Below are 15,651 nucleotides of genomic sequence, written 5' to 3' on the forward strand. Positions count from 1 at the left end.
AGTTTTGTTGTTATAGTTTATAAAAGGGTTTAAAAATATTTATTAATTAGTTTTTTTTGATGTGTTATATCATTTGGAATATGATTTAAAATTAAATAGCTATTAATATTTACAACAATTATTTACCATATAATCTCACATCACTTATTTGATTCAAAACATATGCAAACATTAATAAATAAATAATAAATAATAATGAAATACAGTATAATTAATTGCATTAAAACATAGAGTAATACAATGTCTCACAAAAGTCGAATTCAACTATTGATTCTTTAATTAAAATCTATAAATAAATTTGTGGTTAATTTTAATATCTTATTGTAAGCAAATATATTGACATCAAAATATACTATCGGAATAAACATATTGAATTATTTTTTAATATAAAAATTAATTAATTAAATTAGTTATTATCACAAATCTATTTGCTAAATAAGACAAATCAAATTATTATAAATTTCTTAATGTCATATATTATTTATTAAAATTATATTAGAAAATTATAAAGTTATATATAATGTATTATTTATTAAATAATTTCCATTAAAATTTTTCAGAAAATATATTTCTTAAAATCTATTAAATTATGTTTTGATTTTTTAACGAATTAATAACTAAAAATAGTTTCTTATAAGTTTTTTTTATTAATCTAAAATTTGTTCAAATAGTAGGATTGTATTTATAACAAATTTCTTATGTATATTGATTTAAAAGTATTAATGAAACTGGATTTTTCAACAACAAAAAATACTAATAATCAAATATTTATCATTATCAATGTAAATATATTATTTTTTCATTTCATATTTAAAATAACGACGATATTATAATTTTCATTTTAGCTATTTTTATAGTGACTAACTTAAAAATAAACAAATTGATTAATAAATATATAATTAAATATTTAGTATATTGTGGCCAATACAATAGCATCAATGATTGTATAGTATGATTGGTTGCATTTTATTTAATCAATGAATGTATTATTTAAATATATAACTAATTTGTAATGTATTTTTGTTTTCAGTTGAACACGACTTATGAAAAACATTATATTAATAGTAATAAATGGGATGAAAATCATGAGACGGACTGAGACGAGTTGAGCAAAAGATAAAAGGCTTGAAAGCATACATTAAACAAGTAATCAAAGTATAAAACAATGATTTTATCACAATATGAATATATTGATGAAAAGCGACTAATTATGACTAAATGAGATTAACATTAATGTGATATTTTGTGGACATTAGAACATTAAATTCAAATGAAAGACATTTATAAAATAAATAAATTCAAACAAATAACTTAAGCCTTAATCCAATTAATTGGTCCAAAAAGAGTAATATTTTTTTGAGTTATTTTAAAATTATCGGTAATATAATAATATAATTAATATAATATATAATAAATTAAAATCAAGTCATGTCTTGTTTCGAATCATTTCGTCGGTTTTTAACCGAAAAACAAAGACATCCACTATTAAGTCGATGTCTTTTCAGTCCTTTAGGCTTCTCTTGCCATTGTCTTTCACGGACACAGCGCTCAAAGTAATCAAACTCTTTAAGATACCAAACGGGTGGCCATCGGTTGCGATTGAGGTACGCCTGGTTTTCGGGATGAAGTGAACGCAAGAGTTTTGTATTTTTGTGACAAATTTCATTGTAATGAATGGCTATTTGGTGGAGACAGTACTCAGACAGTTGGTCGGCATTGTGTATCTGACTCGGCTCTAACAGTCTCAACACTATCTCTGTTATGTCACCACTTTCACTGATTCGAGTTAATTCGTTTATTATATGATTCTCTATTAGAGCGACTAAACGAGATAAACATAATCTATTGGCCAATTCGAGGACAGGTAGACAATTGGTATGTGTGATACTAGTGTCCAAACCATCTGTATATAAATAATAAAGCATTTGACGGAAAGTCTCTCTAACGACTCCGGGAAATGGAATCTGTTTTAATTAATTTAATATTTAAATATTATTTTCTAATAAAAATAAAATATATATAATTTTTCTATAAATATAATTATTTACCACTTTAGCCAAACTTTCTTTAAAGTCTCCTCTAAACATGGCATCCATTACATCACATCTAGACATAAGAATAGCTTTATGTCCACAACAGGTTCCATCTTCTAACTTGAAGATAACATCTATTATAATAAAAAATTAAGTTAATATAATCAATAATCAATAATAATATAATATTGTTAATATGTGTCAAACCTGCAAACAATCCTTCATCTAAACAAATGGTTTTCAAATTTCTTTTCAATTTCTGTGAAAATTCATTAATAAACGTTTGATTGAAGTATATGTCAGACTCTTTAAGATCTTCAAGATTTCTGAGGAAAACCTGCAACTCCTGCAGTCCTAACAGTTCTGCGATGTCATATAACTCCGAAACTGGTGTCTCATTTACAACACTTAGTTTTGTTGAATAAATAAAACGAATATAGCTATGGATAGCACCCATAGTAATGGCATTAGTCATTGCAACGACTGTTTGGACGTTTGAGGCGAGTCTACCGCTGCAGTCGATTACATTTTCTCCCAATTCTACACTAATTGATTGAAATAGTGAATGATTTAAACTTTTATGGACACCTGTTCTATATAAAGATAAATCCGATGACTGATTGCGAAAATTGGACCTCTTTTTAGTGACATTTAAATTTGCTGTCATTGAATCGCTTCCTGAAGGGGATGTAGAGCCCTGTGAGGCACGAAATGTGTAAAGTTTATTGGTGTGACCGCTATCGACAGGTCCTCCAGCGGGTGAAGTACTTAATAGTTGTTCCGTATCTGTATTGAAATTACCGACAGAAACATCGGTAGCAGAACTGGTAATACTCGAGTCACTTGCACTTCGACCCCAAAATCCGGGACTACTATTACTTGAGAATTCATTTCCATAAGTATTTGTTATATCCATTGTTAATAACTTATAAAACTCTTGAGAAGCAGCAGCGAGTATAACCTTATGGGCACAGATACCAGACTTGCCAATTGATACTATAATATCAGTGTAGGCCTGGGTTTCAAGTAATAAAGACAAGTGTTGTTCGAATTGTGAATTGGGAACAACTATTTTAGGTGATAGTGGTTGGGGCGGACAAAATGGTTCCTGAATTAAGGATTTCTGTACGTGTTTTAAGTTTGTCATCCAAAACCTTTGTTGTCTTCTGGCTATTAATGCCATTCTAATGACATTTTCAAACACTTCATTGACGCCGAAGTGGGTGAAGACACTCGCCTCATAATATGGCGCATCAATGTCTTTGGCAACCATTCTTCCTTGTTCTGGTGTCAATATATCTGTCTCTTTAAGAGGTCTAAAATCAACACACAATGGCATAAATTACTAAACAATATTTAATAGTTGATTATAAAGCAAGCGATTATTAAACTATAATACAAAATGCATTAAAGCTATCAATTCGTGCAATAAATTTATAATAGCATTTATTTAGCTTTTGTATCACTTTTATTTATATACTAATGCAATAATAATAAATAATAATAAATATTGATATTTATATGTCATAATTATTTCATATTATTCAGTGTTTCATTTCGTGTCTTAGTTTTTAATCAATCAAATGTTATATTGAGAAATATTTGAATAAAATTTAGTAACAAATATAATATAAATAAACAATAATAATAATAATTTTTATGCTTAAATATGAATAAATAATCTATAGATGCAATAAATAAATGCATTGTTTAATATAAATGAAAGCACAATTAGATTTGATCTCACGTATGATCAGTACCTTCCGATCTCAGGAAATCTGCTGCAAAGATGGTTTGCCCTAAAATGATAACTTCGAGTAAGACATTTGTTTCATAAGTACTGATACTTATATATACAATATATATAAATATAATATTTTATATTACAATATATAAATCAAAAGGAGTTTCAAAAAAATCAAATGTTTACTTATTTTGGTTTCAATTAAAAAAAAATTTTACATTAAATATTTAATAATTTATCCGACACTCTAAACACAACTTTCCAAACAAAATCAAAAACAATGCAAAATAATATTAACTAAGCATTAATTAAATAGTAATAAAATATTTAATAATAATAATAATAATAATATCATACCTGAAGAATGGACTTCTTTCGCGACAAAGTGTTAGAAACTTTTCGTCTCTAAACATATAACGCAAATCATTCTTACATCCGACCAAAACAATGGGTGTATTCGGACAAAAGCGACGGATTTCCGGATACCAAATAACTTTACAATTTCGTAAAGATATGGGATTTGCAACTGAAAAGCATAATAACACTACATCTGACCTAAAATAACATACAATTTAATAAACATATATAACAAGTCATGACAACAAATCATACCTCCCGTAAGCAAAACGTCTATCTTTGTCGTGATCACCAAATGTGTCCCATAATCTCAATGACACATTGACACCATCTACCACTTCCCACGACCGCTGTAATACCTATTATAATTATAATTTAATTAATTTATATTAATTTCTTAATATACTAATCTCCATATTAATAAAGCAAAATTTTAATAAAAATAAAGTATAGTATTTAAAGTAAATTACAATAAAAAAAATACAACTACAATATAAAAATGAATAACTTATTTTTTGTTAATTTATCAAAATTTATAACTACAAATATGCCTTAAATAAATTAATCCAAATAAGTTAATAATCACACTAAATATTTTGTCTGTATTTTAGTTTTTCTTTAATAAAAAAGTTTAATATTAAAATATATGGATAAAAAATAAGATTTGTATTTTATTGATCGTAAAACATGTTTATAAAAATTATAATTATTTGTTATTTAATCATAAAATAGAGAAAACAATTTCTATTAAATCTATAATATTTTGAATATTATTACTAATTTTAAATTCAAAACAATTAAAAAATTCATATATAATCGGGAATTCCCAAATTATCCGAAGGTAAATTATAACATTCAAGTAATAAAATAAATTATCACATTATAATTATAAATTACTAAAATTGTCACACAAAAGACAATTAATTATTTAAAAAAATTTATAAAACATTATAATTATAAATTTATTTAAAAATTTCTTAATCCATTTTTAATATTACAATGATAATAAATATTTTTATTGATTAAAATAAAAATATAGTAAATCTATCTATTATTTAAATGTCATATGCTTTCAATGCAATCCATTAATATATCATTACTTCTATTTAAAAATCTATTTGATATACTCTATAATATAGAGTCTAAATTGTATAAAGTATTATATTGTATTATATTTACATTTGAATATAAAGTACTGTAGTCTAATAATACAACTTAAATGACATGTAATATTTAAAAATATTGCAATAATATTGTCATAGATTCATAATAATAATATGTATTTTGTATTGCAATTATAGTAAACTAAAAATATTCTATAATAAAATAGTAAATTTTATAGTTAAAGTGTAATTGGTAGAAATGTAGTTAAATATTTTTATTTCTTATATTAAAATTAAAATAATAATATAAACAATCGATAGGATATATGATGTTTGCTTTTAAATAGTTTAAACCATAAAAAACGGTTTCGGTTTGAATTTAGTTTTTCGGTTCGGGTTTATTCTATTAAAATAGTTGCAAAAGAGTTGTTTTTATTTTTAAAGTATTTAATGCGATTTATTTATTTATAAAATTATATTTATTATTTTATTCAAATTTACTTAAACATTATTAAATAGTATACTAAAAAGCACTTTAAAAATACAATATAGTAAACAACAAGTTTGATAAAATCATAATACATATTATTGTAATATTATTAATAATCAACAATAAAATTTATTAAACATTTGTATCAAATGGTTAATTATTTGTATCTCAGTTTAATTTTTGTTTTGGTTTTAAATATTGGTTTGTTTAAGATTGATGAAAATGGTTTCGATTTTTAACCCTACTTTATATCAATAATTTTTCTAATCTGTATAAGTTATTTATTTATAGTATTTAATATTTTGCAAATAATTATGACTAAGGAATAATTAAGTAAATGTTAATACAGTATAATATAGAGGAAATTTTTGAAACATTTCAACATATTATGGTTAATACAAATTTACTGTTTACTTTATTATCTAATTATAGTATCATATTGTATATTTTATATAACAATAATTTTAAACATATCCTTGTACAGTTAATTTTGTTTATTATACTGTATTATGTTATAAACTATAATTATAACTTATTAAGTGTTAAAAACAATTTTATCAAAATTACCGGTAAATATTAATTTGAACTTTTTTAATTATCATTGGTATACATGTATATATTCCACACACCATTAATGCTTTTTTAATGACTAATAAATAAAATAATCATAATTATTACCGATAAATAAATTCAATCAAATTTATTAAATATTAGAATAGTTTGTAATAATAGCTTTTATAATAATAAATTAATCAAAATCTAATTATTTAAATAAATCAAATTGTAATACAAAATAAAGTTGTATTTGTATTATTAATATTAAATTAACAATAATTTATATTATATTATTGTTAACCAAATTAAGCAGTAATTAATTGTAAGTTATAATAATTGTTTGAAAATTGTTGAATATTTGTAATTAATTCTTAACATCAAAAAATAAAATAAAAATATTATTCAGCATCGATTTGATTTAATATATTATGATTGTCATAATTTGAAAATTACATTATTTTATATATATATTAATAAATAAAATAACAAAATAAATCTATAAATTAAAATATATTCTTTTTTTAAATTTTATTATTTAAGTTATTTATGCCAATCATTCAATAATTAATCTTTTATAGTTATTAAAGCAATTGGTAATAATACCTGTATCATTCATTTATACACTATTACTTAACAATAAAATAATATAGATTGTTGTATTAATATAATGCAATACTGTCAGCAACTAATTTACAATTTAATTTCATAGTACAGTAATTACAATAAAATAATAATGCATTTAATTTATGAGAACTCATAAGTTTTAAAAAACAGTTTTCAATTAATTTATGCAATATTTTGAAAAAAAATTAATCATATTATTGGCAATTGGTATTGTGTTGACAATTACCAAACATAGTCTCGATTATGCATAAATACATTATTTTATGTCAATATTTACCCAATACAATGTATACATAAATATTAAAATCAAAAGCAATCAACATTTTCAATCTTTAATAATATCGTCAATAATTGATAAATGCAAATTTAATTATTATATAATCAATTTATCCACTTTTGGCTTACATTGTACATAAGTGACTAAAATATTTTGAATTTGCCAAAAAAATACTAATAAGTAGTGTATTACAGTAAATATAAAATCAGAAACTTTCCAAATATTTAATTATATATTATTATTATTTTATATTTAATAAATAATTAAATTTTTTTATCTTAATTTTGTTGGCAAATCATGACATCACAATTAATTTTAAACATAATAAATATCTAATAAATATTTATTCTGACACATCATGTCATATAAATTTATTTTATTATCTTATAATTTTACATTATTTCTAAATTTGGTTAGTTTTTAAACAAATATTTAAATTACGATAACTTATTATAAGATTAATTAATGCTTAATATTCTTTATATATAAATTTATAATTGATAGCAATAAAAAATAAATAGTAATAATAATAATATAAAAAAATAATAGCATTAATATAAATTTACAAATATAGCAATGTATTGATGTTAAAAAAGTTTAATTTAAGTTAACTGTCAAAATATATTATTATATAATTTGAAGTAATGTCTCAAAAATCAATGCAATTTCAATGTTATTGCAAACATATAGTTATGTTGAATAGCTTATGATATGTTCTTAAAATATCTTATGTTTAAAATATAGTGAAGTGAATGTCAGATAATGTTATAAAGTTTGTAATAATAAACAAATGATTGAACCAAACGTTTTGAAAAAAATCTTTTATTTATGTTTGCATTCAAACATATTTTCAAGTAATGCAAACTAAACTATAGACTAACAGTATTTTGTTTATCAAATGTAAGTATTGTCTCATTTTTGCAAAACTAATGGATAATAATTTTTTGAGTAATTAAATGGCAAATAATTGAATGACATTTGCAATCAATGCAAACATGGGATGTGATGTCAACTTAATGATCAACTGTGCAGATGATGACAAACCTCTTTATGTATGCGGTACTGATCGATGGCCCAAACAGTAGGAATATGTGTAGTCATAAGCTGTGTCAGGTCTAGCCGTGAATTACAGGCTCGGGCACAGATCAGTCGGGTTTTGCCTAAATAATCATATCTTTAGTATTAAACAAACAATTGTCACTAAAATCAGTTGTGACAACACTTACCGACAGCTGTGTCGCCGACGACCACACATTTGACGAGTTCTTGATGTGGCTGTTCGTTGTCCATCACAAGCCATACCAGTTGTCATACACTTAATCACTGGTCAGACACTCACTCACTCACTGACTGACTCTTATATAAACTGCAAATGGGGTGCAAATCACACACTCATACAACACATACAACATATACAACACATTCAATACTTGAATCAAATATTAATATCATATGAGATGACATTCATTACACATGCGCTCAACACTTGACACAAACACACACACACTGTGAAGCATACACTCTATACTCAATACAATACAATACATGTAATACTAATACATTACAGTATGAATGGCCTAACATTTTATCAATGGATCACTACTACTGACTCAACTCAACTTTCGGGACGACTTTTGATTACAATTGAAATTTACTTCAATTAATGTTTTAATAACTTTAAATTTACAATTCTTTATCAATATATTTTATTTAAACTTATAAGACATTAGATTTTTAAATAATTTAAGTTTTAATAATTTATAATTACAATAGATGATCCAGATAATTATTAAATAATACTTATTCTATCGTATTTGCTTTATTAATAACTTTTTAAAAATATTTTTAAACTAATAAATTAGAGAATATTAACATCATTAAATTTCTATTATAGTATATTAATAAAATTTCACCAATAGTTATATGATAGTTAAAATAAAGAACTTTGTTAATTATAATTTTAATTAATTTATTATAATTTATTTTCAATAATTTATAAATTGATTAAATAACAAATCTATTAAAAATTAGATTATTTTATAATAAAACTATAAGAAATACAATTAATATTTTTAAAGAATATGTTGTTATAACACAAAATTTTTTTTTATAAAAAATGCTTCAGTGATTGACATACATTGGTATTGATTAAAGTAATGAATGTGTTGTTGTAATGCATTGAATGCATGCATTGAATTGAGTGATCGCTTGAATTGTTTGACTCAAAAAACAGTCAAAACTGTTGATGTTTACCAACATTTCAAACATTGACTGCAATTGAGTGCAATTAACTGCTATTAACTGCTATTCAATTGAATTAATCGCTCAAAACAGTGATTGAAGTGTAAAGTCATTGGTTGTCATCAATTGATTTGTATGTCATTATTGTTTATAAATTATATTTACCGCTAATTTGATGATATTTTATGAAACTTTATTATTAAAAGTTATTTAATTGATTTGTTTTATAAAAATAATAATTAATGTTTTTATTAATTAATTATAATATTATTATATGATTTAATTTGACAGATAAGACAACAATCGGATGAAAATGAGTGTCAATTTCTACAAATATAGAGACCAAATGGTGTCGGCTTATAAAGAAGTGATTAATGAAAAATCAAACATTAATTGGTATTAATTGTCATTTATTTATTAAATTAATAGTCATTTGATTTGAAGATAACATTATCTTTAATTTAGGGCTCTCTTTGGTTACGAGAAACAAACAAATGACTTAACACTTGTTGGTATGGGTTATATAAAAAAGTATTTCAATTATTTCAATGATTAACCATTGATTTGAATGGCTATTCAATAGGTAAAGGAAATGGAGGTTTGGAGGAACTGTACGATGGCTTCTCTTCGAGTCAAATATTGTATGCCTTTTGTAAAGTAAACGATTCAAACACCGGTCAAATCAAATACGTGTTCATCAATTGGGTATTGATTTACTTTTTATGTATTTATGGTATTAATGATTATATTTTGTAAAGCAAGGAGAAGGAGCACCTCTTCGGCAAAAAAGTGTTTGTATTAATCATTCGCGAGATGTCTGTGACTTCTTTAAGGGCTCTCATTTGACAATAAATGCTCGCAATGAGGATGAAGTAGAGCCGCAAGAAATCATTAATAAGGTATCAAAGCTGTCGGTAAAAGTAAATCTAAAAGACAGATCAGAAGTGATTGAAAATCCAAGTCCTGTTGGAACTAATTACCGAAAAGTACAGCCACAGCGAGAGATTAGTCGAACAGATAGAGAAGAGTTTTGGTTAAAAACACAGAAAGAAGAGGAACAGAGAGTTTTGGAAGAAAAGAAAAAACTAAATGAATTCAGAGTTAAGAACGAAAAGGAAAGAGAAGAAAGAGAGTTAAAGGAAACCAAACAAAGAGATAATTCTATTAAAGAAAGGGACGAAAATATATCGAAAATCAGGGAATCGGAACTGAATGCAACTAATAGTGCCAAAAATAATGACAGTCATAATAATTGTACGGTTGATGACAATGAAAGACGACTTAGAAGTGAAAATATGCGACTAGAAAGAGCTCAAGAGGTAAAGACAATGATTGGTCACAATTCCATACAGAAGGCGCGGGCTTTGTTTGAACAGAACTCCAGTGCCGGACAAATGAATTCAATTCGCAACTCATTTCAGTCTAATAATAATAAATCTTTGGTTTCCAATAGAAAAGAGATGTTTGAATCAAATAATATTAATAATGAATTATCCAATAATTCAAAAGATGTGAACAAAATTCAAACAGAAATTAATAATTTGAAACTAAACGCACCGATTAATCAAAATGACAAAAAAGATGAACCCAAGCCATCAATTGCATCTACTGTGGCAGCTATTACACCATCACCCGTGCCATCCAATGAATCCATGAAAGAATCAATCAATGAGCCAATTAATGATTCAATTAATGAACCAATCAATGAACCAATTAATGAGCCAATCATTGATACAGCTAATGATATTTATAATGATGTCGAAGAAGTGGTTACTAATGGAACGAATGGCGAAAATGGAATTCATGATACATATGAACCACAGAATTCTACGAATTCCTATTTTACTCGAAACTTATTGCAAGAGACCTATCAAGAAACACATCCATTAGAAGACATTGCTGAAGAACAAACATGGGATGGTTTGTATTATTTATTTAATAGATATTAATTTAATACATGTCTTGATGTACAGTATTGGTTGATCAGTATTATGCTTAACATTTCTATTATAAAATATTTATAATTCGTGTAAAATTTTCTAAAAACATGATTTTACATTTAAAGTTTATGAAAATATTAATTTTAAAAGCAATATATTTAATATTATACTATAGAAAGCAATAATGTTGTTGAAGACCAATATGATAGCACTGAAAATGTATTGTCTGATCAAAGAGAAGAGAGTACTGTCGATAACACAACTGGTTTAAAGAAAGCCCGGGCTTTGTTTGACTATCAGGCGGGTAAGTACTCAACTATTATTTAGATATATTTTTTTAAATTAAAATAATTGATATTTTGTATGTCAGCGGATGACACCGAGATTAGCTTTGATCCCGAAGACATCATAACACATATTGAACAGATAGACTCTGGTTGGTGGCAAGGCTTGGCACCCGACGGTACTTACGGATTATTTCCCGCCAATTATGTTGAACTCATTGATTGAATTTAATTTATATAATTTTGTCTAACATTTTATGCTAAAAGTTTATTGAATTTATTTTACTTTTTTATATTGTATTAATTTGTAAGACAAGAACTTTTGTAATAGTTTTTATTCAAAAGTGAGTTTATATTTTTTAATGGTTTAAAGGTTTTTTATATTATGAAAAAATAATGTTTTATATGCATTTTATAAGCATTTTAACAATTATGAATTTATTTAATTAATTAATTAATTAATCAAAAGTTTAGCTAATTATTAATGTGAATCAATTGATGTAAAACGAAAACTAGTCTTATTTTACAATTACTTATTATTAACTTATATAATAATTAATACTTTTAACACTAATTATACAGTATTTTGAATTTAATTTATTAAACTTCAGATGAAATTTTCCATAATTTTGCTGATAATTGTTTACTATATTGAATTGCATTGATTTGATCCAATGTAATGGTATTGTCATAGATACAGAAAAGTTCATACGGATAGCAGGAAATGGTAGACTTATAGCCATTGTATCCGTGACACCGGCGCTCAGTTTTAATATCTTTACTAAAAATAACTGAAATAATGTCTTGAATGAAATTACCGGCTATTATACTGGGATATGAGTCTAATTGAAAATATTTAACTTTTGGATCCAATATTGAGCCCTAAATGCAAGTTTGTTAAAATACTTTAATTTAGTATAAATTATTATATTTTGTAATATATGTATTAATTTGAAATATAACTCAACTGTTGAATCTTCAAACCAAATAACATAACTATATTGAAACTCTTGATCGGACCAAATAGTGGTGAGGTTTCCTTTAGTCAATGAATTATAAGCACATGATATCATATTTAAAGCAATTGTTTCAAATGGTCGGCAATGGTTTGTATGAGACATAAGTTGTTTTGATTTATTTTCATCGTTAATGGTTTCAATGGGAGCTATGATCACTTCATTAACAGTACGATCAATGTATATAAATCCCATTAAGTTTTTAATATCTATATTAATGCCCAATAAAGTCATATTTCTTTGTGATTTAACCCTAAAAAATGCTAAATAATCACAAAATACTTTTTTACAGAAAAATATCATTTCATTGAAGAGATTGTTGTGTAAAGAATCAGATTTTTCCATTAATTTATTATAAAAATCAAATATTAATATTTTATAATTTTCTCTTAAAGAGTTACTAATTAGCTGTAATTGGGCTTCGGTTTGAAAGTTAAGTAAATTTTGGTCCAAATCAGTCAAATATTCAAAAATTTTGCATTTGTTTAGAAAATTTAAATTATTTAACAATGAAAGATATGGTTTTTCTTTTGTTAAATTATTTTTAATTATATAATCTTTGATGTGTTTAATGCTTGTTTGCAATTCAATGACTGTATGGCAACACTTTTTATCGTTTGATTCATTTATCAATATATTAATTACATTCATTAAAATCATCAAATTTGTTGCCATTTGTGTGGGAATCTGTTAAATGACATAAATATTTAGTCTAATATTAGTTTATATAATAAACATTTTATATTATTTGAAAAATATTTAATTACTTCACTTAAGATAATGACAAACATTTCGCTATCGATTCTGATTCTTCTAAAGATGTGTGGAATCAGTAGATTTTGGTCTTTACTTGACTGAAGAAATACTAAATAGTGATCACATTTCGGTGAACTCTTTTTCTTAGAACTATTCATTAAACTATTGAAACTATTCTCAAGACTTGATCTTATCTTTTCACTGAATGATAGCATCTGTTCCTCTCTTTCAATGGTATCAGTTAAGCATTTGTCTTGATTTGACTCTAAAGTAATTGACAACAGAATCATCAAAATCATGTCTCCTCTCGAGATCTTTGCTGAGTTACGACTATTAATATTAAAAGTTATTAATTAGATATAATAATAATAACAATATTAACAATGAAAAAGCACCCGGAGTAGGATGTGATGTATTTGTGTCCATAAAATAGATATATATGACTAATAGATTCATCAGAAACTTTTGAAATTAACTGAATTCGGGTCAATATTTGCTGTAATGTTTTATTGCAGATATCCATCAAATCTGATCCGATAAACAGTCTCTCGATTGACTGGAATATAGAGTTAATGTCAAAAATGTGAGAACATGTGTTTTAATAGACTTAAAAAATAATTTATAAATATTTAATACTTTAGAATCTTTAAATTAAATTAAAAATATAATCTTCGTAAAATGTTATAATGATCATTAAAAAAATTATAATTCAAAATGTAAAAATATATTCTCAATGAATTGTAGAAACACTAAGTCGACATAACTTAAGTTAATTTAATTAATTATATAAGTATTTTCATTATGAAAATCCGATCAATTAGTTATTTATAAAACTTTTAATAATTTACTATATTTTATTAAACTACTTGTTCTACTTATAAAATAATTTTTTTAATCAATTACAGTATTCTATGAATTATTCTATAGTTTTATTTGTTGTTAATTTTAATTATCTAATTATTTAATATTGTAATACTGTACTAATCTTTTTATTTATAACTTTTTTACCATTATTTTATAGTTGCGATAGGAATATGTTTTATGCTTAGATATTCTGTATATTTTATAATACACACAATAATTATAATATGGTTTTAATGTCTTACTTCCAGTAGGAATGTGATTGAATATTTAAATGCCAGCCATTGATCAATCATTTTAAAAGATATATCCATTAAATGGTAATATTTTGGCAAACAGTTGATAAGCGGACCAAAAATGAATTGAATGATTTGTGAGAAGAGATTGCAATTTCTTTGCATTAAAAGTCGATTTTCTGATTCTTCAAACACAAGAAGCAAAAAGAAGTCGTGACTCTGATTTAATTTTTCAATTTAAACAACATTTAGTGTCACATCTTATTAAATATTAATATGTTTTTATAAACCTTAGAGTAGACGGCATTCATATTTGCGATGCAATCAAATGTCAGATTTGAGACATTGAGGTACTTCTGTGAGACAACAAATGGTGTGATCAATACAGACAATATATTTCTCAAAACTTGTTGATCGTTAACATCTTGTGGATTAATACTGAATCCAATGTCGACCACAAACTTAAATAAGTAATCTTTGAATAATTTATTGCATTTGTTTGATATGAGATTATTTTGTGGATCAAATACAAGAAGAGCATCCATTTTTATTATTTAGTTAATTTCTATATAATATTTAGTACATTATTACACAATTTAAAAAAGCTATTTCACGGTTAATAAACAATTTGTTTTAATAAATAATTAAAAATAATAACAAATCTAATGAATTCATAATTTTTATAATTTAAACACAAATATCTAAAATATGTATTGAAATACGCTTATAGTGTAGTAATCTTATCATTTACTTTAAAACTATTAATACTTCAGTAATGGTAAATTTATTTATCTTAAGTGCTATTATCTCATTAATAATATTTAAAATTAATTTTATCAGTAATAGTACTGTATTTAGTTTGTAATAATGTTTGTCGTTTTAGTTAAAATATTTTATATATATTTTAATTTATAATTTTCAGTTAATTAATTATTATTTTTTATTTGTGAGAAATTTTTGGTCTTCAAATAATTATGAAATTATTTTATGTATTGCGCTTTATTACATCAAATTTGTTTATTTAATATTATACATTAAAGTTTAATTAATTGATATCAATTTATAAACTAAAATTTAATAAATATCAATACTATTAGTAGATCTATTAAAAGTTTGAACTCCAATTGAAATCCA

At 24.2% G+C, this 15,651-nt stretch overlaps 2 protein-coding genes across 3 annotated transcripts; one reads left to right on the plus strand and one right to left on the minus strand.

Moving 5' to 3' along the window:
- Positions 1–1,390: 1,390 nt before the first annotated feature.
- LOC128964863 (rho-related BTB domain-containing protein 1-like) lies at positions 1,391–8,769 on the minus strand. 2 transcript variants are annotated; one of them, XM_054311513.1, is made up of 8 exons: positions 8,410–8,769; positions 8,228–8,343; positions 4,390–4,493; positions 4,135–4,332; positions 3,794–3,832; positions 2,241–3,349; positions 2,049–2,167; positions 1,391–1,964 (listed from the first exon to the last, which is right to left on the minus strand). In XM_054311513.1, the coding sequence occupies exons 1-8, from the start codon at positions 8,471–8,473 to the stop codon at positions 1,422–1,424; spliced, it is 2,292 nt and encodes a 763-aa protein (XP_054167488.1). In that variant the 5' UTR covers positions 8,474–8,769; the 3' UTR covers positions 1,391–1,421. The 2 variants fall into 2 exon arrangements, with proteins under 2 accessions (XP_054167488.1, XP_054167490.1); XM_054311515.1 differs by lacking the exon at positions 3,794–3,832 and having other exon boundaries at positions 8,410–8,768.
- Positions 8,770–9,384: 615 nt separating this feature from the next.
- LOC128964461 (drebrin-like protein B) lies at positions 9,385–11,894 on the plus strand. Its single transcript, XM_054311050.1, has 7 exons — positions 9,385–9,557; positions 9,716–9,820; positions 9,890–9,936; positions 10,008–10,129; positions 10,183–11,344; positions 11,540–11,668; positions 11,735–11,894. The coding sequence occupies exons 2-7, from the start codon at positions 9,732–9,734 to the stop codon at positions 11,872–11,874; spliced, it is 1,689 nt and encodes a 562-aa protein (XP_054167025.1). The 5' UTR covers positions 9,385–9,557; positions 9,716–9,731; the 3' UTR covers positions 11,875–11,894.
- The last annotated feature ends 3,757 nt before the right edge of the window (positions 11,895–15,651 follow it).

The sequence above is a fragment of the Oppia nitens genome, unplaced genomic scaffold (assembly GCF_028296485.1).
Source record: "Oppia nitens isolate AA-2021 unplaced genomic scaffold, nextdenovo-longstitch-racon4-pilon3 scaffold9_pilon_pilon_pilon, whole genome shotgun sequence".
NCBI classification, from domain to species: domain Eukaryota; kingdom Metazoa; phylum Arthropoda; class Arachnida; order Sarcoptiformes; family Oppiidae; genus Oppia; species Oppia nitens.